At 39.6% G+C, this 25520-nt stretch overlaps 1 protein-coding gene across 7 annotated transcripts in view; it reads right to left on the reverse strand.

Moving 5' to 3' along the window:
• The window catches only part of LOC126335405 (leukocyte elastase inhibitor-like), a 195773-nt gene that overhangs the window by 48443 nt on the left and 121810 nt on the right, over window positions 1–25520 (reverse strand). For all 7 annotated transcript variants that reach the window (XM_049998668.1, XM_049998669.1, XM_049998671.1 and 4 more), the window contains one exon: window positions 21840–21984. In XM_049998668.1, coding sequence (XP_049854625.1) covers window positions 21840–21984 — 145 coding nt within the window. The remainder of the gene's footprint in view (window positions 1–21839; window positions 21985–25520) is intronic.

Consider the following 25520-nt stretch of genomic DNA (forward strand, 5'->3'; position numbering starts at 1 on the left):
GATATTTGATTTTCACCCCGGACGAAAGAGGGTACATTACAAAGGACAAAATTTACAATTTGACGAAACAGTAGCTAATTTTAAGATGTTATTTACAGAAATCCTTAACAGAAGAAAAATCTGCCATAGGACACAGAAAGAAAAAAAAAAAGAATGGACCACTATTCTTTCGGCATCAAATGTCTAGCGCACAATCTGCGCCCCTCTGTGCATCGGGAAGTCAAAAATACCTCAAGCCTTGAAGGATGTTGCCCAGAATTCACTACCAGTTCCCTTTTCTTTTTCTTTTTTTTTTTTCTCATACCCCATAAAGCTCTGGGATGTCCTGTGAACTCTTTGGCAAATTGTTTAGTGATCGGTGTATACTGAAAGTTGAAAAATTTTAACTGGAAAACATCTGCTTAATAAAGCCATCTTATTAACTGAGAATCTGCATATGCATCCTTACAATTTAAAAAGTGGCAAATTATTGTGCCTTTTTTCCCAATTCACTCAGTGGATCAGGGTCTAACAGTGGCATTTATGCGGCACTAATGTGGGCTATTTTTGAGAACCATCCTGCAAGACAGTGATGTGCAAAACAAAAACATGAATAATCTACTGAGGACTATACATGTGAAACACATTAATTTGTTGGTATGCGCAAGCCTGGAATAATGTGAAAGCAGAAACACTTGAAAGGTGCTGGAGAAAAATGTATTATGGGATTGAAGATGAGTCAGAAAACTTTTAAAAGTTGACAGACTGTTAAAAAGATTTCCTGGATGTGATGACATGGATATGTGCAACATGGATGATGGGTTGTCATGGATGATTCACGAAAAATCACAGACCACAAAACTGTAGAAATAGTTTTGCAGTCAAATGCCATTGTGATCAAAAAGCCCAAACTAGGGGACACAGATGACAGAGTGATAGCTGACAATGATTCTCACATACTAGTGGAAAACCTGCATTAAGAATTATGAAAAGGAAAGTTGTTACTCACCATATGCTGAGTCACAGATAGGCACAACAAAAAGACTGTCACAATATAAGCTTTTGTCCAACAAGGCCTTTGTCAAAAATAGACAACACACACACACGCACAGTCGTGTGTGTGTGTGTGTGTGTGTGTGTGTGTGTGTGTGTGTGTCATCTATTTTCAACAAAGGCTCTGTTGGCTGAAAGCTTATATTGTGACAGTCTTTTTGTTGTGCCTATCTGCGACTCAGCATCTCCGCTATATGGTGAGTAGCAACTTTCCCTTTCATAACATTGTTACATTCCATCTTGTATTTTCCATTGTTATATTAAGAATTTATCTTTCAGAAACTTGCTAGGTATAACAGAATATAGAAATTATAGTACATGTGTTGTTGTTATTATAGACTGCTATCAGATCTGGCAAACAATGCAGTGAGTCAACATTGGCTGATGCCCTTCTAACAATGGTGGGACATTTCTCTTCGAAAACATTTGGAGGGGCACAAGAAACAAACAAATATACTGAGTTTTATCAATAAGCAATTAATTTGCCACAGACTATAAAGTACAGTACACTGTACAAAATGTACTGTAATCCTAAAAATGTAATTTTAAATTTAATAAAGAATGTTAGCATAACCTACAAAGAGATTTTTGAATTCATTTAACTTTCCAAAAATCCATACTGTAATTATAATACAAAGTGCTGCATTACATATTAAATATTCATGGTAAAAAAAACCATTCTCCAAAATGGCTTCCCCCTTTAGTTCGGTTAACTGGTGTTAAACTGTATGCATATGGTCCCTTATTGCATAGTAAGGCTATGAAGAAAATTATGGAAAGAATAATATATAAATATTTCCCTTAAATACTCAAAACTTTCTCCACAGTGGCCTTCCCAAACTCATTTTGCTTCAGCTTTTCTTCTTCTTTTACCTATCTTGAGTTTTGCAAATACCTAGAACATGCATTACTCAACACTGTTTACTATTTTGTGTTCTTTACCCTCTCAGTTGCAGCTACTATATTTCATGGAACATGTATTTTGTCACTTGTTGAAGATATTAAAGCAGATTAAACGACATTATAAGAAAATTAAATTAACTCAAGGCTGCCTTCTTTGTCATGTTGATGTGCTTCTAATAACACTGGCGTGTTTTTCTGTAGGTCACTTTCTACTTAAACAAGGCTGTAAACATACACACCAGTTACACATTTTTCTTCGAGTACTAAGTTGTATTCTATCCTCCAGTTGTTATCTCCTATGCATTCTTAAAACCACAAATTAATAAATGGTTACAGCACTCACAAACAGATTATAAAAGTTAGCAACAATTAACTTTAGAGTTTCATCTAGCCATTCAGCTCATGTTTCACATTATTTATTCAAATTATTTCAAGTGAGTGCTAAAACTGTTTCTTGTTCCACAAAGGACGGAACTGAGTGAAAGTAAGCATAGTATTCTAGCACTCTTGTCTGAAGGTCAACACAGTGAGTGAGGTTTCTGATCACGAAGCAGGCAGAACTGGGCTTTTTGGTAACGTGTACTCCACAAACCACTGTATGGTGTATGGCAGAGAGTATCCTATACCACTACAAGTCATTTCATTTCCTATTCCACTTACAAATAGAGCAAGGGAAAAATTACTGTCTATATGCCTCCATATGAACCCTAATTCTTTGTATCTTATCTTAGTGCTGTGAGTTGTACATTGGTTGCTCTAGAATTGTTTTACACTCAGCCACAAATGCCGGTTCTCTAATTTTCTCAATAGTGTTCCTCAAAAATAATTTCACCTTTTATTTTTATTTATTTATTTGTCTATGAGACCCTGTTGGTAAATAGAATGTTCATAAGATGTTGGACATCATTTAAAATTCATAAAAAAATTCATTAACAAAGACAGCTACTGGTTTCATCAGTGTCTATTGTTGTAAGAAAAGTGTAATTAAACGTTTTGATATTTTAGTTATCTAATACATTTCTTATTGTTTACTAGTTAGATGGACACGATTTAGGCCTAAATTTTCTGACAAACATGCTTGATACGTAAATTCTCTAAAAGCAAAGTAATTACTAATTCATTCTTTTTACATTGTGTCTCTAAATCAGTACAAAAATAACAACAACCACACATAGACCACTGTGTCATTTTTTGTTTACATTCAGCCAATCTTACGCCCTTGACAAATTTAAAACATTCTTATACTTAATTATTCTTTTGAAACTAACCGTGAGTGAGAAATGTGGTAGTTGTTATAGGGTAGTGAGCAGAGGGATTTGTTGCCAATCTTGTAGGAAATATTTTCACTGGGAAGGGGGGGGATGCAGTGGGGTGAATGTTGGGAGAAAAAATTGGAAATTTGTGGTAAAGACTATGGGACCAAACTGCTGAGGTCATCAGTCCCTAGGCTTACACCCTAATTAAACTAACTTAAACTAACTTATGCTAAAAACAACAAGCACACCCCTGTCCGATGGAGGACTCAAACCTCTGACAGAGGGAATTGCATGAACCGTGACAAGATGCCTGAGACGGCACGGCTACCCTACGTGGATTGGAAGAACAGAAGAGGCTCTCTCCTGGAACTGTGGAGTATGCAGTAGGAACATTTTGATTGGGGAAGAGGGAAGGAAGATATGTGCCCTTTAGGCACAGTTGGAGGAAGCAAGGATCAAGGAAGATAGGGGGTGGAGGGTAGTTTGGAACTGACAGTTGGTAGGAGGATAGGAAGAAAGAGAATGTGATCTGAAAGTTTTATCATCAACACCAAAAATAGGTATCTACTGCTGCCAGAGTTAAGTGGAGAAGAGCCTCAGGTAGAACAAGGAACAGAAAATGTGTAGCACACTTCAACTGAGGCCAAGAAGCCTAAGAGTGTGCAAGGTGTTAGGAAGAAGAAAGTGCTGCTAGCTAGTAGCCATGGGTGAGGTGTAGGCCTCAGTTACAGGAAAGTTTAGGGGCAATGTACCAGGCCACCAGTATCTTCAAGCCAAATGCAGGGCTGAGTCATGTGATAGAGGACTTAGGGTCTTTATGTAAGGACTTTACAAAAGAAGACCATGTAGTGATAGTGAGTGGTGCGGGAAACAGTTTGGACAAAAAAATGGTTCAAATGGCTCTGAGCACTATGCGACTTAACTTCTGAGGTCATCAGTCACCTAGAACTTAGAACTAATTAAACCTAACTAACCTAAGGACATCACACACATCCATGCCCAAGGCAGGATTCGAACCTGGGACTGTAGCGGTCGCTCGGTTCCAGACTGTAGCACCTAGAACCACACGGCCACTCCAGGAGGCACAGTTTGGACAGGGATGGGGCATATGACATAGGTGATGACAGGGACAAGATAGCTTCCCTGACTCATGGCACCAACGAACACTTTGCTGAGCTGTTCTGGCATCATGATCGGCCACACCTTGATGGAGCTGTGAGGTGAATCAATTTGGGGTTAGGAACGGCTCTGAGGGCAGCCAAATATGCTCATGTTTCTCTGGTGCCCATTGGGACTATCAACAGGTGGGGTTTCACTAGGCATGGCCTACACCTAAACAGGACTGGGAAGGGAAGATTAGCACAGCTGATTCATGAAAGTATAGGGGATGGATCTCGGGCCACACATGGTCAAATACCTGTTGTCATGGGTAGGAAGAGTAAGTCTTTATTAGGATAAATTCAGACAACAGGCTCTCCTGCCTAAAGAATATCTCCAGCACTTTAAAAAATACTGAAACAATCACTCACAAGACAGATTTCAACACTCCAAATATCACACATACCAGACATCACAAAGAAAAACAAACAACTGTAAAGAGTAACATAGGGCATTTCACTGACTTAACAATCCTTCACCAAAACATGCAACAATAAAAAATAAAATACAACTATAAGAAATTGAGCTCCACTCTTTGAACTGAACAGTAATTTGTGTTACTGAGCACTGGTGTAAAGAGACAGACATTCAACATATAGTGTTATCAACTTATGAAAAGGCAAACTCTTACTGCAGAACTACTTCAAGGGGTGGATGATCATGCATTTATATCAGAAAAGGAACACAGTTCAAATCAAGACATGACCTCAGTACAGCAAGTGAAGACAAACACTTCGAAATTTCAGCTATTGAATTAACAGGGTTTGATATCACCAATAAATTAATCATTGTATGTGTGTATAGATCTCCCAGTGGTAGTGTGGACTCTTTTTTTTTTCAATAAATTGACAGAAGTGCTAGATAAAGTCTCAAGTACAAAGGTCAACATAATGCTGTGTGGGGAGATTAACATCAACACTAATATCATAAATGAATCCAGCAGCACCCTCATAAATATCCTTCAGAGTTTTGGTATGTCCCTATTGGTCAATAGTGCAATAAGGGTTACTACAATGACTGCATCAGTAATTGACCATGTGGCCACAAATATGGACAGGTAAAATGTGATGTAGCTGTAAAAGATCTCAGCCTATCAGACCATCTCTGCCAAATAACAACAGTAAAATCAGGCATCAAATAATTCCCTAAACTACAAGCCTACAAAGGACATCTATCAGAAATCAAAATAAAAGATTTTTCAAAAGAACTTGCAAAACAAAGTTGGGATGAAGTGTATAAGAAAACCAATGTGAATATGAAATTCTCTAAATTTTCCACACTATTTAAATTGAACTTTGAAAAGACATTTCCAAAAGTATGCATGTATGTATCGACATCTCACAAAAACAGATGGATAACAGCAGGTATTAAGAAGTCCTCCCATACACTTCAATACCTCAGTTCCATGAAAATGAGTCGCAATGATCCAGAATTCTTAAATTTCTATCATAGATACAAAAAGATCTATAGGAAGGTGCTGATTGCTGCAAAAAGAGTCATTTAATAACAAAATAATATATAATGCAGAGAATAAAAACAAAGCAGTCTGGAATGTTATGAAGGAAGGGAATGGGGAGAGGCAAAGAAATGCAGAATAACAAAATGCTAAAGGAGGGGGATAAGGTAATAAATGATCCACAACACTTAGCAAACTATGAAAATGAGCATTTTTCAAGTATTGTAGAGAAGTTACAGAAGAAATTCCCCAAAACAAATTTAACACCTGTAAATAATGTTGCATTAAATACAATGATGTTACTTCCAACCTCAGAGAATGAAGTCAATCAAACTGTTCAAAAACTAAGAAATAAAAAGTCAGTAGGCTTTGATGAAGTACCAATATGTGTACTCAAGCAATGCAGACAGATTATACAAGGCCCCTTAACAAGTATAATAAACGAATCCTTCACGTCAGGAGAGCAGTTAAAACAGGCAAGAGTTATACCTTCGCTTAAGAAAGGTAATGCAGAAGACATAGAAAATTACCAGCCCATTTCTCTGCTGTCACCATTCTCAAAAATAATAAAAGCAATTATGAAAGACAGATTAATGAATTACCTGAAAAAATACAACCTTTTAAGCGAATCACAGTTTGGTTTCCAAAGTGGCAAAAATACGGAGTCAGCCATAGTAGAATTCACAAAGGTTGTACTTGATGCTCTTGACAAAGATGAATGTGTTACAGGCAAATATGAGTGTGTCAAAGGCAAAGATGACTGTGTCACAGGCATATTTTTGGATCTTTCTAAGGCATTTGATACAGTTGACCACAAGATTCTATTAAATAAATTAGAAGCATTAGGAATAAGAGGGTTTGCTAATGACTGGTTTCGATCATACCTACCAGATAGGGTACAAAGGGTAGCGATAATACATACTTCAAAAAGGTCTAAACATTTAGTACAACACTTATCAGAACCAAAATACATTAATTTATGGGTCCCGAAAGGTAGCATATTAGGACCAATACTATTCCTAATGTACATCAATGACTTTCCCAGTAGTGTTACTCATAGTGAAAAAATTCTCTTCACTGATGACAGCAATATTATAGTCACTGAGAAAACAAGAGAACTCCTTGCAGAGAAAGCAAATGATTCTCTCAAGGAAGTTAACAGCTGGTCAATAAGCAATAAAGTGACACTGAATATAAAGAAAACTAATGCGATGAATTTCAGTTCGAAGAGGGAAAATGACAATGTAAAATTAAATGTAGATGGTACCTCCATAGACCGTGTAACAAATTCAAAATTTCTAGGAATGAATACTGATTCTCAGTTGAAGTGGTGTGAACACACAAAGGTACTTGTCAACAGAATCTCATCAGCTTGTTATGCCCTTAGAATCCTGTCATCAGTGTGTAACATGCAGTGTCTTTTAGTTACATACTATTCATATGTACACTCAATTCTTAGCTATGATATTTTTTTTTGGAGGAACAAATGCACAAAATACCAACACAATTTTCAAATTCCAGAAAAGAGCCACAAGAATCATGACTAGAAATGGTAGTCGAGCTCATTGAAGAAGATCTGTCCAAAACACAGGATTTTAAGTGCTCTGTGTAAATACATTTACCAGTCAGTTGTACACATCAAAAATAACATTGGTAATTACTGCAAAAAAAAGTTATGTCCATGACCATGGAACAAGAGCTAGACTCAACTTACATTTTCCAAGAAAAAATAAACATAAAACTCAAAACAGCATTTTCTACCAATGAGTAAAACTGTAGAATAAACTATCAAAACAGATAAAACAAATTGCAAAAATACATTTATTTAAAAAGGCAGCTAAAAAGTACCTGTTATGCAATACAGTTTATGCATTGAAGTATTACTTAGATATGAGGGCTATCAACAAAGTACATTACGTTTTGGAATTAAAAATAAATAAACTATTGGAATTTTTTTTTATTATATACAGATGAAAGCCACTACTTTTCTACATAGTTGCCATTTAAATTAAGGCATTTACTGTAGCGATGGACGAGCTTGGAAATTCCTTCATCGTAAAATTTGGCCGCCTGCGCCTTCAATCACGTGGTTAATCAGTAACCCGGTAGAAATACGATTTTTGTGGATTTCCTGGAAAGAGGCACTACAATAAACTCGCAAAGGTATTGCCAAACTCTGCACAACCTCAGAAGAGAAATACAAAACAAGCGCAGGGGAAAGTTGGGCTCAAAGATCTTGATGATTCACGACAACGCCTGGGCCCACACGGCAAATACCACTCGTGAAGTTCTCGAATCTTTTAAGTGGGAGTTGTTTCCTCATCCGCGCGTACGGTCCCGACCTGGCACCGAGCGACTTCCACTTATTCCCAGCAATGAAGAAGTGGTTGGCTATGCAGCGTTTTGATGATGACGCACAGCTTCAAGAAGAGGTAACCACGTGGTTGAAGGAGCAGGCGGCCGAATTTTACGACAAAGGAATTTCCAAGCTCGTCCATCGCTACGATAAGTGCCTTAATTTAAATGGCAACGATCTAGAAAAGTAGGATTGAAGTGTGGTTTTCATCTGTATATAATAAAAAAATTTCCAATACTTTATTTATTTTTAATTCCAAAATGTAATGTACTTTGTGGATGGGCCTCGTAGAACAGAGTAGGGGTTTGGTAAAAAAAAATGTTATACAAATAATAATAATTATTATAAAACATCCAACAATTCACATAACACCTTCACACTATGTTTTTTCCTTCTTTTTCCCTTTTCTAGAAAAACTTACCCCCAAGCAATGCATTACACAATACTAACACCACTTCGTCTTTCTGAGCTCAACATCTTACTCATTATAGAGGATTCTGACTCACTTTTTCAGAATATCAAATGGGAAGTTGTGGTACAGAAAATGGACCAGACCACCAATGTACACATGTGTGTGTGTGTGTGTGTGTGTGTGTGTGTGTGTGTGTGTGTGTGTGTGTGTGTGTGTGTGTAGTGAGTGAAGTGTTATGAAACAAAGTGTGTATAGTGTGTGCAGTGACTGATAGTGAGATACAAGTGAACAGTGTGGCATTACATTATTTAATAAGTTATTTGTAAAAAAGTGTTGTATACCAGGAGTAAATCTAATGATTGTCTCTAACTAGAAATTTGTAAAAAGAGATCTACAGATGAATAAAGCTGTTACTACTACTACTGCTGCTGTTGCTGTTGCTACTACTAACACAATATTGTTTCTATTATTTTGATATCATGAACCTCTTATGATAACACTACTTATTATTGGTACATTATTTGTATTTGTTCAGTGGTTGCAATGTTACTATGGTTTCAGTGGTACATTATTATTCATAGTGGCACATTATTATTGATAAAGATACTCTTTCAGACTATAGAAGCAGTGATCAAAATTAGATACCGCTTTACTGCAACTTTAAATCCTGCTACGTTGTTTATTGATTGTATGTTACTTGGTAGACTTCTGAATATCTTTTTTCCAAGGTGTAGAACTCCATTCTGGCTGAGTTTTGTCTTTGTATGATGCATATGCATATTTAAACAATATGACTGTGTAAAGCAGCACATTACTAAAGCTGGATTTGAACATTACAGGTTTGTTTCTCCTACTCATCTGAATTAACTTACACTTTTCTACACTTAGAGCTAGCTTGCATTCAGCATACCAAATGTAAATTGTGTCTAAGTCATCTTGTATTCTACTACAGTTGTGCAATGATGACACCTACCTGATCATTTATGTATACAAAAAATAAAAGTTCTATCACACTTCCCTGGGACACTCCTGACAGTACCCCTCCTTCTAACGAATACTCGCTGTCAAAGGCAACATACTGGGTTCTATTACTTAAGAAGTCTTTGAGCCACGCACGTATTTGGGAACCTATTTAATATGCTCTTACCTCCATTAACAGTCTGCAATGGGGCGCCATATCAAATGCTTTTCACAAATCTAGTAACACGTATCCTGTATGTCACCCTACTGCTGGAGTGGCTATTAGGGTATCTAGGTCTGTTCACTTATGATTCTGACATTCTAAAGCTTCAACTGCATCACTGGTGCACTGGAGGAGCTGTTTTTGAGCTTTACACCATTGCATTGCTTATTGTAACAATGTTCTTTTTCTGTACTTTCACTGCACAAATGTTTCTCCATAGACCTCACACAAAAATAAAAAAAAAGCTAAAATAAGAAATGCCTCAACAATAGTAACTTTGTCTTCACTAAGAATGAACTACAGGACCTTACTGAAATGTATCCCATAGCCTCAAAACTAGAGGACAGCCAAAAATTCATAAGATCAACAATCCAGTCAGGCCTATAGCAAACTTAATTAATAGCCCAATCTACAAATTAATGAGACACCTACATGATTTACTAGTTTAAAAATAAACATTCAAAAAATCTTGTTACATAAAGAGCAGCTTTTAACATATTAATAGTATGAATATCCTGGCTGTACCAACTCAAGCAAAATTTTATCCCTAGACATTGTGAACATTTACAGCAGTTTACCTGTAGATGAAACATTTCAGATAATAAGGAAAAAACCTAATGAAAAACAAGAGAATGAGCAGACCAGAAAATTAGAGTTCATATACGTACTCCATTTAGTAGTCTCACACTGCTGATTTTCTTTCAACAACAAAACTTACAGACAAGATCTAGGACTTGCAGTTGTAAACTCTGTTAGTTGCCTGTTAAATGAAATATTCAACAACCACATAGAGAATAAAATACTGAAATTGAAAGATAGTACCACAAGCAATGTTAAATTTTATAAAAGGTATGTGGATAACATCTTCAGTCCGTTTGATGGAGCAGATGATGAAGTAACAACTCTTTTTAATAAATTCAATAGTCTGCATAAAAATATCCAATTTTGCCTCGAATATGAAGATAACACCACCATATCTTTTATGGCATGAAAATATCAAAACAAAACCAGCAGGTATCTTTCAATGTTCACAGAAAATCTACTAGTACAGACATTACTACACCAAACTCCTCTATACATCCAACCTCAAACAAAATTGCTGCATATAGGTCAGTGCTATACAGAGCCCATAAATTTACACTTCAATGAGAAATAGAAACCATATACTGTATTGCAATATATAATGGATATGATCCTTCACTCGTTAACACAATGTCACAACAAATAAAAAACAAACTGAACTTCCAACAACAAACTATACTCACAACTGACAGCACCACAGCTAAGACATATGTAAAAATTACATATCTTGATATACTCTGATAAATGTGGTTATTAATAAATACAGATATAAAAATCAGCTTCAGCAGCATCAATTACCCAAGTAGGAGGCTTATTCATGATACAAAACCACCAGATACAGATCTTGATACACATGGCATTTACAAAATTACCTGCAGCACGCATAAACAATTTTATATAGGCCAGACAGGCAGAAATTTCAGAACTCAGTTTGGAGAACATATAAACTGCTACAGAGTAGAGAAATGTAACAAATCATCAGCAGCAGGAAACATTAATGACACAATTCACCCTTTGAAAATTGAAGACAACTTGGAAATTTTACGCAAAGTGCGAAAAACTAAAAGAATGAACATCATGGATGAAACAGAAATCTTCAGTTGTAAAACAGAAAATGGGGATATTATACTTAATCAGATAACTTAATTCAAAAACTTGAAATCCTTCAATAACTTTAACTTAGAACTATGAAATTGGTTTCAGATGTGCCAATGTGAAACAAATGCCTACCAGACTTTGAGTATTGTGAATATCAGTGAAAGAAATTATAATCGATGCACGTCCATCTAGTGCAAAATTGCTATATTGTTTTTAGGATACACTCCTTCTGTCTGTGTGAGAACATCTGTGCAGTGAAAGTAAATAAAAAAATAGTGTATAATAAGCAATACAGTAGTCTAATGTTCAACAATAGCACTGCCAGTGTGCCAAAAATGCAGATGAAACTATGGGACGTCAAAATCTTTAAGTGAACAACTGACAAATAAAAAGTATATCACATGATTAGCATGCCACAACAACTAATGCAAAACTATTTGCATCCAGCACAGACTGTGATATCAACCATAACAATGAGGCACAGCTCCATAACAGCAGAAAGCAACAATGGACATCAATGTCAGACCATCCACTGCTCTTCCCCTCCCCCCAAATACCCCAATAATGACTCCATCAGCAGAACAAAATAGTTCTAGGTTAATGTAGACTAAGACACTTTATTTTTAAGTAATATCAGGATGCACAGATGCTTGATGATGAGTAAAACATGCTCAATATCTGTTGGAATGTTTTGAATTAAACATAAAATAAATAAATGTGACTGGTGGCAGAAAAATACAAATAATAGACCTACTTCTCCTTTGAAAAAGGGTTATTTTTCCTATTGAACAAGGGCTTTGCCACTGTCTCTTAAACTACTATGACTTTACAGCTGCCACTGTGGTCCTGATCTACTATGATTATACAGCTGATTTTTTCCCATTAGTTTTCTAGTCCTTACGCTTATGAACCTCACCATTATGAACCCATTCCAAAATTCCAGCAAGGACTCCATTTCAGAATCTGTCACTTGAATCCATTTCTCTCTTCACACTGGTGAGTCTCCACACAGCTACCTTTTACTGGCATCACAAATCAAATTCCCGAAATGATGGCACGGGTAAAAGTTAAGCATGTGTCTTTTTTAAAAAATGAAAAAATCAATTTTGCTGTTAAAAAGAAACCATGTGAAAACTGTAAGGATGAAATTAGCAAACTGAATAAATGCGTAACCAGTTTATTATCAGTACTTTAAAAATGGTTATGTGAAATTACAGCTCACAAAACATGAACTGTACATGCTGAAATTTCCACATGATAGTACGGCCATTAGGGAAAAGTCGACAAATGTTATGTGTAATGATAGCAAGAAAAAGTACTGAAATTAAAAAAAAAACTGTTAAAATAACACACACTTTGTACACGAAAGCTAATTTCAGGTATGTTCTACTGAAGGTTTTTGAAGTGCAGACCTATGCAGTTCTCATGGAAGATTTGAAGAGGGAAAGAGCAATGTGAATAAAGCAGGAGAAAAAGAATTTATTGGTGCTGACAAATGAGAAACCAAGCATAAATGTGGGCAGTGCAAACCTGCTATACAGAAGTTGTGCTGAAGTTTTTAGTGAAATGACACAAAATCGCTTCCAGACCAAACTCCAATAGCAAACTATTTGTGCTTTCAGACAGCCATGGTAGTTGTCTTGCAAATAAACTAAGAGAAAAAGCTAATATACAATGGTGATCAAACTTAAAGCAACAAATGGAAATCTGGCAAAGTTACATTTATTTTGCCACAAAACAATATAAACAGGTGATAGTAAAGTAAAAATGTTGCAAAGAATACAGAACGTAATCAGTTGCATAACGGTAGACAAAAAAAAATTTTTTAACTTAATGGATTTGCACACACATTCTGACAACTGATTAATGTGCTCAGTATGGGGTGTGGCCTCCTCTGGCTCCAAGGTTGACAATGATGGGACATGCTGTGAATTATGTCCTCAATCTCAGTTGGGGCAATAATGCCTCTTCTTCCTGCAGAGCTGCTCACCAAGTCTTGGAGAGTGGTTGGTGGATGCTAACATGATGCAACCCATCTGCCTTGTGCATCCCAGACATGCTATATGTGATTCAAATTGGGAGACCGAGCAGGTGGTGCCATGCCTGCAATATCTTCTGTTTCCAAAAAACCATTAGTCATCTGTGCTCTATGACGTTGAGCATTATCATCCATCAGTACAAAGTATGGGCCCACAGCACCTCACAAAAACCATACATGAGATCACAAGATCTCCTTACAGTGCCTGACAGCAGTTAAATCTTGCTGATTCACCCATACAATGGCATGAAGAGGTGTTTGACTGGTCAACATTCATCCCTGCCCGCACCATTAGGGATCCTCCTCCATATTGGTCTCTTTCCACAATTTTTGAGTCGCAAAATCAGTTACATGTGGCCTCCAGATGCGAATCCATCGAGGATAACTCTCCAGACCAAATTGGGACTCACCTCTGAAAAGGATATTGGTCCGTCATTCGACTGACCAAGTGGCATATGATGGCTCCACTCTGGACATTTCCGTCTGTGAAAACACACCATAGGCAAGCAGATAGCAGGTCTCCAACAATTAAGGCCACTCTGCTAAAGCCTTCTGTATGCCATTTGTCTTGATATAACATGTCCAGGGGATGCTGCAAGGTCAGATGCCAGTTGCAGCCCATTACTAAGGTGGTACCGTTGTGCCCTTACAGCCAAATAACAGTCCATTGACTCTGATGTCACATGTGGTTGGCCTGTCCTGGTCTTCAGGATACAGTCTCGGTCTCTATAAACCATTGCCTCATCCAAGAAGCAGCAGAACAATTCACATTAAGCCATCGGGCCAATCAGTTTGTGACTCTCCTGCTTCCATTCTTCCTATGGCCCTCTACAGCAGAGTGTCTGTAGGTGTCTTCTCTGTGCCATACTGCACTTTCTGTGATTGTGTACACAGTGATTGTGGATGTGGGCTACCTTTCCAACACTACCCCATTTGATAGGTGCCATGACATCTTTGCTGGTATGGTTGTCGTTGATTGGAATGCCATCTTCCATGCAGAACACAATCGTGATGACATCTGTTGACAGTTTGTATGAGTATATCAAGAATTAGACACAGGACAGGTAAATATCAGTTTGTTGCTTTCATTTTGGACCCCAGTGTATATTCACATGGTATAGGGAAACCAGGGCACCCACTTGGTGATTATGATTGCATCTACAGAGATAAAAAGCATACACAACAAAGACTTTGTCATACTTTTGGGAGGTTCTAATGACATACACAAAAACAAAATGGAAAGTACTATGTGCGATCTTCAAAACTGACTGAAAAATCTGACACATACAAATGTCATAATTGTGAATATTCCACATCAACATGATCTTATAAGCAGTCGCCTGTTAATACAGAGAAACAAAGTGCCGATAATCTGTTTGCTAAAATCTGTGGACATTTTAAAAAAGTGGAATGCATTGATGTGAGCAATAGAGGATGGTAGATTTCACACTCAACATGGACCACACCTGAACGGCTTTGGTGAAAAATATCTGGTGAACATGATAACCAAGGGGGTATAATTGGACCATCCTCACTATGTGGAAGCGATAGAACCTTCAGCAGAAAAAAAAAAAAAAAAAAAAAAAAAAAAAAAAAAAAAAAAAAAAAAAAAAAAAATGCACGGTGTCAGCAGAGAATGAAAAAAGAAACCTCCTCATCAACCAAATGATTTTTTAGACAAAGACAAGAAAAATGAGAAGTCTCCAAGTTAAAAAGTGCTCAGTGTTTCAAAATATCCATTCCATAAGAAATAAAGTGCAACGGCTAGAAGTGAAAATGCAGACTGTTGATAGGTCACAAGTTTCTATAACAGAACATTGGTGTAGGCACTCTGAAATTACTCATGTAGCTCTTTGCTCATAAAATTTAGCATGCCATTGTAACAGAACCACTGTGAGAGGTTGTAGATCATGTATATTTGTTAAGAAAGCGAGTATGTATACATCAAGCAATGGAAAACCCAGGATGGAATGTAACAGTGTGGTTTCAGTTGCCCAAGACTGCAGTTGTGTGTGTGTGTGTGTGTGTGTGTGTGCACGCACGCACATGCACATACATGTGTCTATTGTTGATAAAAGCCATTGGCTGAAAGCTTTAAGTGTGAAACTCTATTTATTGTGCCTATATACAACTCAGCATCTGCACTATATGGCGAATATCGAGTATGTATAGAGTTAGAAATCATATTATTTTGTTAAGTGAAGAAAAATATGTAGAAAAATCAGCTATAGAAATAAGAAAGCCATATATGTTCCAAAAAGTAACTATACTATGTATTTATCTTCTTCTAGTGGTGACATAGATACATTCATAGTAAAACTAATCCAAGTATTGGACATGGTTACAAATCCTAAGGGCAAAATTCTCATTTGTGAAAATTTAAACATCAACACATTGAACCCAGATGGGTTCTGCAACAACACATTTTTGAGCATTATGTACAGTTATAGAATATCACCATTGATTAACACAACCGCAAGTGTAACTATGCATTGAGCATCAATCATTGACCATATATTAACTAACTTAGAGAAAGAAAATTGTGGTGTTGTTGTAGGTAACCTGGGCCTCACAGATCATTCAAGTTTGCTCTTAAATTTAAACATAGCTGTAGAAAATAAAACTAAAATACTCACACATAGAACAGTCTTCTCTAAAGAAAAGAGGGTAGAATTTAATGTGGAAATGAACAATGAAACATGGAAAGTGTACTTGGAGACTAGTATCAACAGGAAGTTTTCAAAGTTTCCATAAAAAATTAAATTCAGATTTGAAGAAGTGTTCCCAAATGTACTACAAGTCACTAAAACACATAAGAAACGTAACTGGGTGACCAATGGTATAGGGCAATCCTCTGTAACACTCAAACGTCTTGGCAGCATAGAAAAACAACCAAAATGACCGTGCACTTCAAAAATACTACCAAACATACAAAAACATATACAGAAAAGTTTTAGTAACAGTGAAAAGGTCTCAAAATTATAAAATTATAAAAAAGGCAGAAAACAAAACAAAAATAGCCTGGAGTGTCACCAAACAAGAAACAAATAGCTAAAAGACAAAACAGGTAAACATACTATTACAGTACAATGGTACCACAATACATTATCCCAAAAGAACTGAAAACTTTGCAAATCAATATTTCAGCAACATAGCTACCAAGCTAGAACACTAATTTGACAAAATACAGCTGCACAAACACTGAATTACACTAAAGAGCCAAAGAAACTGGTACACCTTCCTAATATCGTGTAGGGCCTCCGTGAGTACGTAGAAGTGTCACAACACGACATGGCATGGACTCTATTAATGTCTGAAATATTGCTGGAGGAAACTGAAAACATGAATGCAGCAGGACTTCCCATAAATCTGTAAGAGTACGAGGGCTGGAGATCTCTCCTGAACAGCATATTGCACGGTGTCCCAGATGTGTTCAATAATGTTCATGTTGGGAGAATTTGGTGGCCAGCGGAAGTGTCCAAACTCAGGAACAGTGTTCCTGGAGCCCTCTGTAGCAATTCTGAACGTGTAGGGTGTTGCATTGTTCTGCTGGAATTTCCCAAGTCCATCAGAATGCACAATGGACATTGATGGATGCAGGTGATCAAACAGGATGCTTACTTATGTTTCACCTGTCAGAGTCATATCTCGACATATCAGGGGTCACGTATCACTCTAGCTGCACACAGCCCACACCATTCCAGAGCCTCCAGCAGCTTCATCAGTCCCCTGCTGAAATGCAGGATCCATGGATTCTTGCAGTTGTCTCCATACCCATACATGTCCATCCATTCGATACAATTTGAAACGAGACTTGTCTGACCAGGCAACATGTTTCCAGTCATCAACTGTACAATGTTGGTGTTGACAGGCCCAGGTGAGGCATAAAGCTTTGTGTCATCAAGGATACAAGAGTGAGCCTTCAACTCTGAAAGCCCATATTGATAATGTTTCGTCGAATCATTTGCACACTGACATTTATTGATGGCGCAGCATTGAAATATGCAGCAATTTGTGGAAGCATTGCACTTCTGTCACTCTGAACGATTCTCTTCAGTCACTTTGGTCCCATTCTTGCAGGATCTTTTTCCGGATGCAACAATGTGAAGGCCACTTTTTGACAAACTGCCTGTTGGCTTCTGCCTTGGGTTCTTCAGCCGATGGTCATCTGATGATTTTTCTGACATTTAACAAGCACTTGTGGCTGGCATTGCCAAAGATTCACCCTCTGTTGCTGGCGGTGGACTAGACCTGAGCTCAAGGTCGCAGACTATATGTACGTGGCACGCCAATGTCTGAGGGCTTCTCTGAAGTCATTTCCAGTGTGGTTCTCCTCTTGCTACTTGCGACAGCTGTTCACTACAGCATGGGAAGCCACGATCCATTTACCTTGAGACTTTCCTCTTTTTTGTTGAAGTCGTTCCTATTTTTGTATAGCTCCTCTGAACAAGTGAATGTGATAGTTCTTCTCTACAGCAAGAACTTCTGTGCTGGTGAATTTTACTGCATGGTCAGTCTCACACAGAGCGAGCTCTGCTATGGCTGATTTCTCCACCTGCAATTTTGTTTATGTTACGTGATCCTTGTGTTGATCGATCGTCCAGTCATTCCAACATAAATGTTTCTGCAAGTGTGTGGCATGCGGTATATTCCTGGCATTGCAAGTGGGCCCTTGTCTCCTTTGCTGATCTGAGACACTCTTTGATTTTCTTTGTCAGTTTTTAAATAGTCATGTTTGCAAAATATATGGCCAATTTTATCTGTCACTCTGTGAATGTATGGCCGAAAGGCCTTACCTGACACTTCTTTTCCTGATTTCTCACTTCGCCGAGTGTTTGGTTCTGTTATGCATCTACACTCCTGGAAATGGAAAAAAGAACACATTGACACTGGTGTGTCAGACCCACCATACTTGCTCCGGACACTGCGAGAGGGCTGTACAAGCAATGATCACACACATGGCACAGCGGACACACCAGGAACTGCGGTGTTGGCCGTCGAATGGCGCTAGCTGCGCAGCATTTGTGCACCGCCGCCGTCAGTGTCAGCCAGTTTGCCGTGGCATACGGAGCTCCATTGCAGTCTTTAACACTGGTAGCATGCCGCGACAGCGTGGACGTGAACCGTATGTGCAGTTGACGGACTTTGAGCGAGGGCGTATAGTGGGCATGCGGGAGGCCGGGTGGACGTACCGCCGAATTGCTCAACACGTGGGGCGTGAGATCTCCACAGCACATCGATGTTGTTGCCAGTGGTCGGCGGAAGGTGCACGTGCCCGTCGACCTGGGACCAGACCGCAGAGACGCACAGATGCACGCCAAGACCGTAGGATCCTACGCAGTGCCGTAGGGGACCGCACCGCCACTTCCCAGCAAATTAGGGACACTGTTGCTCTTGGGGTATTGGCGAGGACCATTCGCAACCGTCTCCATGAAGCTGGGCTACGGTCCCGCACACCGTTAGGCCGTCTTCCGCACACGCCCCAACATCGTGCAGCCCACCTCCAGTGGTGTCGCGACAGGCGTGAATGGAGGGACGAATGGAGATGTGTCGTCTTCAGCGATGAGAGTCGCTTCTGCCTTGGTGCCAATGATGGTCATATGCGTGTTTGGCGCCATGCAGGTGAGCGCCACAATCAGGACTGCATACAACCGAGGCACACAGGACCAACACCCGGCATCATGGTATGGGGAGCGATCTCCTACACTGGCCGTACGCCTCTCGTGATCGTCGAGGGGACACTAAATCGTGCACGGCACATCCAAACCGTCATCGAACCCATCGTTCTACCATTCCTAGACCGGCAAGGGAACTTGCTGTTCCAACAGGACAATGCACGTCCGCATGTATCCCGTGCCACCCAACGTGCTCGAGAAGTTGTAAGTCAACTACCCTGGCCAGCAAGATCTCTGGATCTGTCCCCCATTGAGCATGTTTGGGACTGGATGAAGCGTCGTCTCACGCGGTCTGTACGTCCAGCACGAACGCTGGTCCAACTGAGGCGCCAGGTGGAAATGGTATGGCAAGCCGTTCCACAGGACTACATCCAGCATCTCTACGGTCGTCTCCATGGGAGAATAGCAGCCTGCATTGCTGTGAAAGGTGGATATACACTGTACTAGTGCCGACATTGTGCATGCTCTGTTGCCTGTGTCTATGTGCCTGTGGTTCTGTCAGTGTGATCATGTGATGTATATGACCCCAGGAATGTGTCAATAAAGTTTCCCCTTCCTGGGACAATGAATTCACGGTGTTCTTATTTCAATTTCCAGGAGTGTAATATCACTTGTGGAGTACCTGTTGCTCTTCAGAACACTCTCAAAATGTGTTATTTCACATCTGAGGTGCTGCGACTCACTTATTCATCTTGCCCGCATTACGAGCATCTTAATCATGCCTCTTTTCTGGTTCATGTGGTGATTTGATAGTGTCTTAGAAAGTCACTGAGCTGTTCTTCACCATGGCTCCACACAATGAAGGTATCATCAACATATCTGTACCACACTTTAGGTTTATAATGTGCCAAGTCCAGTGCCTGTGCTTCAAAGTGTTCCATGAACAAGTTGTCCACCACTGGACTCAGAGGACTAGCCATGGTAATGCCTTCCAGTTGTTCATAGAAGCTGCCATTCCTCGTAAAATAGCTCATGCTAACACATGCATAGAAGAGCTTTGTGATGTCTTGTGGGAAGATGGAACCGATGTGCTCCAGAGAGTCTGTGAGTGGCACTTTTGCACTTTTGTAAACAAAGAAACAACATCTTCACTCAGCGAATTGAGAAATCAGAAAAAGATATGTTGGGTACGGCCTTTCTGCCATACATTCCCAGAGTGACAGACAGAATCAGACATATATTGCACAAAAACCTGCATAAAGACTATTTACAAATTGACAAAGAAAATCAAGGACTGTCTCAGATCGCCAAAGGAGACAAGGGACCCACTTGCAATGCCAGGAACATACCACATACCATGCACAGGTGGAAAAGTTTATATTGGAATGACTGGACAATCAATCAACACCTGGGTTACAGAACATAAATGACATTGCAAGTTGGGGCAGGTGGTGAAATTGGCTATGGCAGAGCACGCACTGTGTGAGACCAACTGCACCAGAAATGCCTACAGAGGAGCCCTCAGATGTTGGCATGCCAGGTACACATAGTCTGCGGCTGCAAGCTCGGGCCCTGGCCACCACCAGCAATGGAGGGTGAATGTTTGACAATGCCAGCCACTCGTGCTGGCAAAACGTCTGAAAAATCATCAGAATAATGTTGGCCAAAGATCCTGAAACAGAAATAAACAGGCAGTTTGTCATTTGATGTTTTACCAGATTCTTGATATTCACCATATCTACATCTACATCCATGCTCCACAAGCCACCTGACGGTATATGGCGGAGGGTACCTAGAGTACCTCTATTGGTTCTCCCTTCTGTTCCAGTTTTGTATTGTTCGTGGAAAGGATTGTCACTATGCCTCTGTGTGGCCTCTAATCTCTCTGATTTTATCCTCATGCTCTCTTCGTGAGATATGCGTAGGAGGGAGCAATATAAGGCTCGATTCTTCGGTGAAGGTATGTTCCCGAAATTTCAACAAAAGCTTGTACCGAGCTATTGAGAGTCTCTCTTGCAGAGTCTTCCACTAGAGTTTATCTATCATCTCTGTAACGTTTTCACAATTACTAAATGATCCCGTAATGAAGCGTGCTGTTCTCCGTTGGATCTTCTCTATCTCTTCTATCAACCCTATGTGGTACGGATCTCATACTGGTGAGAAGTATTCAAGTAGTGGGTGAACAAGTGTGATGTAACCTACTTCCTTTGTTTTTGGACTGCATTTTCTTAGGATTCCTCCAATGAATCTCAGTCTGGCATCTGCTTTACCAACGATTAATTTTATACGGTCATTCCATATTACTTGTGAAATGGTCATACAGGAAAATCCTCACTTCACCACTACTTCAGAGATGCTGTGTCCCGTCGCTCATGCACCAACTATAACACCATGTTCAAACACACTTAAATCTTGATAACCTGCTATTGCAGCAACAGTAAGTGATCTAACAACTGTGCCAGCCACTTGTTGTCTTATATAGACATTGCCGACTGCGGTACCATATTCTGCCTGTTTACGTATCTCTTTATTTGAATATGCATTCCTATACTAGTTTCTTTGGTGCTTCAGTGAATAAATTCTCAAAGAAACACTCCCAATGGTTCTGGTGAGCCAATGTGAAAAACAAAGACAAAATCCCAAAAATAAGCTCAGGTGGTCATATCTTCCAAAAATAATATGTTCAATATGATACAGAATAACTGTAATGTAGAACAAGTCTTTAGTGAGAATGTCTTCTTATTACATACCAGTTGCAGCTGCAGCTTCAGTACCTTCCTCATTTACTTCAATGAAAGCTTTGTGGAAGACTTTGCTGACAACAAGACCAGGTTTGGAATCATTAATCCCCGTAAAATCTGCATTGCAGTCATCAAACATAGCCTTCATGCCAAGCTGAAAGTTCAAGTGCATCTCTTTTAAAACTAGCATAAAAAATTCTTCAATAACAGACAATCTTTGAAACAATGAACGTTACCATCACTGACTTTCTCATAAGTAAAAAGACAAGACTGATCACAATACTAAGCTTCAGTTTAATCTTTCTTAGAGCTACAGAATATTGACACATCCGCGCACGTGTGCGCGCCCACACACACACACACACACACACACACACACACACACACACATGCTCGCACTCGCAAAAAATGCAACTCACACAGACACATGACCACAGCCTCTCACAGCTGAAGCCATTGGCTTGTCTATTTCGACAAAAGCCTTGTTGGCAGGGAGGGGAGGGACAGCAGGGTAGGGGTAGGGGAAGATGCTGTGCTGCCTGCAGTAGCATGCAGGAGGCTTTGCTAGGTGATGGAGGGGAGGGAGAGTGGAAGTAAGAAGGAGCAAGAGACATATTATCATCTTTTTATTTATATTTCTCTTTCATCTCATTGCGTTTTCATACAATTTTAGTTCATTTTCACCTTTCACTCCCTTAAGTTTCACCTTTTCTTCCCTATAGTTCATCCCTTTCACCTTTTTTGTGATTTTTTCTCTGTGTTTTTATACATACTCTTCACCGTGGATCCTTTCTCCTACTCTATGTGCCAATAAAGAAAAGTCTCTGTATCTCTATCTAAAACAAAGTTGTACATACTGTTCCATCTCTACAGCGTTTCTATCAAATCTCCCCCGCACCCCTTCATAGCCAACAAACCCTGCTACCATGCCTCAAAGATATATTAAATTTACTACACCCTCACGAACTCCCTCCCATCATCAAACAGAATCCATATCCAAAACAAATCCAGAACTCTATCATGAACCTTTCCTCAAAATGCCTCAGTCCCATGGTAGCCTTGATCAGTTTTTTTCTGAAGACCTTATGTTTTGCCTCATTCACAAGTTCAATCATACTGGTGTTGTTAAAGACCTTCTCTCCTCCTCCTGGTCCCTGGATTAGAAACACTTGTTTGCCACCAACCCTACCAATTAAATTCAATAGAAAACCAATATTGAATCCTGCCTGATGCAGTTCACTCCTTCATCTGACCTGATCCACCTCACTATCCCCAGATCATCCTCGTTAAATTTCCAGAATTACCTAACTTTAAACCTTGCCTCAACATGGGCATACACCTTACATCTGCAGAAAGAACAGCAATCCACCATCTAAAAACTGGTCCAAACCTTATAATCTGACCTGCCAACAAAGGTTTCACTACTGTAGTTATAACCACAGGGATTACCTGACAAAGGGACTCTGACAGATGTCAGATATGTCCACCTACAAACCCTGCTATAGTCATCCCATTCCAGATATCCAGCAGAATCTCCAGTCCCTTCCAAATCCTTAGGTCCATCTCAGAGCTTCTCTCATGAGTCTCTCTTTCTGCTCACCCGCACCACTGCCCCATGGGGTACATGTTTTCTAAAGTCCCTAAACCCAACCATGGCCCATTGAGGCTAGTTAACATGCCCCCTAAAAGGCAATCTATGTCACTGTGGACCAACACCATCAGTCTATTAGCTATAACCTACCCTCCTGTATAAAAGATACCAATCATTTCCTCCACCCACTCCTCATAGTTTCTTTTCCTTTACTATCCAGTGACCTGCTCATAATTGTCAATGCCACTCCTTCTACACTAAATTTGCCAATGTCTGACAAAGTGCAAAACTAAAACGCCATTCCTAGTCGCCATGACCAACTATATCCTCACCCACAATTACTTCTCTTTTGAAGGCATCACCTACAAACAAATCCATAGTACAACAATGCGCTCTTGTATGGCACCAACCTATGCCAACTTATTCATTAGTCCGAGGAGTCCTTCCTAACATACCAGAATCCCAAATCCCTCACTTGGTTCAGTTCACTGATAGAATCTTGATGACCTGGACTGAGGGTGAGGATACCCTATCCAGATTCCTCCAAATCTAAACACCGTCTCCCTCATTCATTTCATCTGGTCCTCCACAACCCAACAAACCAACTTCCTCAGTGTTGACCTCCACCTCTGTCCATGTTAATACTACCAGCCAACAACAATATCTCCACTTTGAGAGCTGTCACCTATACCATACGAAGAAGTCCCTCCAGTACAGCTTAGCCACTCATGGCCATCACATCTTTAGTGACAAGCAGTCCCTCTCAAAATAAGCCAGGGGCTTCACTGAGGCTTTCACAGACTGAGATTAGCTTCCCAACCTTGTCCAGAAACAGATCTCCCAAGCCCTGTCTCTCCAATCACCTACCACTTGTCATACACTGATCAGCCAGAACATTATGAGCACCAACCCACTATCAATATAAACTCATCCAGGCGACAGCAGCATCAAATGGTGAGGAGTGACTGCTAGTCAGAGACACATTCATTGCTTATAGTATCAGTGCTGTCTGTATGTAGAATGGGAAAGGTGCACGAACTATCTGAGTTTGAGTGAGGGCAGATTGTGATGTCCCGGGGGCTCAGCACAAACATTTCAGAAACTGCATGCTTGTTAGATGTTTGAGGAGTGCTGCAGTGAGTGTCTTCAACATAAGGTTAAACCACATCCAGACATTCTGGTGTTAGGCACTGAACACTCCTAATGATGGGCCTCCACACCAATGACCCATTTGATGTGCTGCTCCCCAGCTCACCAGATCTGAATCTGATGGAACATGAATGCAGCGTCAGAGCTCATCGCATTCCTAACTGAAATACACTTGTGCGTGCAGATGTGGTGCCAAATCCCTCCAGCAACCTATCAAGGCCTCATTGCTTCCATGACATGACACATTACCACTGACATCGGTGCCAAAGTTTGACATACCGGCTACTAGTTAGATGGTCATAATGTTCTGGCTGATCAGTGTATATTCACTGTCCAACCACAAAGAAACACTACTCTAATGACTTCCACCAGGGTTTCGACTATCTCTGACTAAGCTCGGAAATGAATAATATCCTCCCCACCCAACCCACAGTTGTATTCTACCACCCACCAAATCTATGCAATAAACTTGCCCCCCCCCCCCCTCCTGCTCCCAACCTCTCCCCTTATCACTTGTATGTCTGCGATAGCAATAGATGCAAGGTGTGTTCATCTACATAAATATTATGCAAGCTACTGTATGGTGCATGCAGAGGGTACTTTGTACCACTACAAGTCATTTCCTTTTCTGTTCCACTCACAGCTAGAGCGAGGGAAAAATGACTGTCTATATGCCACCAGACAAGCCTAATTTCTCATATTTTACCTTCATGGTCCATATGCAAAATGTATATTAGTGGCAGTAGAATCATTCTGCAGTCAGTTTCAAGTGCTGGCTCTCTATTTTTTTTCAATAGTGGTCCTCAAAAAGAATGTTGTCTTTCCTCCAGATTCCCATTTGATTTCCTGAAGCATCACCATAATACTTCTGTGTTGTTTGAACTAACTGGTAACTGATTTAGCAGCCCACATCTGAATTGTTTCAATGTCTTCCTTTAGTCTGACTCAGT

This window comes from Schistocerca gregaria, chromosome 2 (assembly GCF_023897955.1).
Source record: "Schistocerca gregaria isolate iqSchGreg1 chromosome 2, iqSchGreg1.2, whole genome shotgun sequence".
In the NCBI taxonomy this organism is placed as follows: Eukaryota; Metazoa; Arthropoda; class Insecta; order Orthoptera; family Acrididae; genus Schistocerca; species Schistocerca gregaria.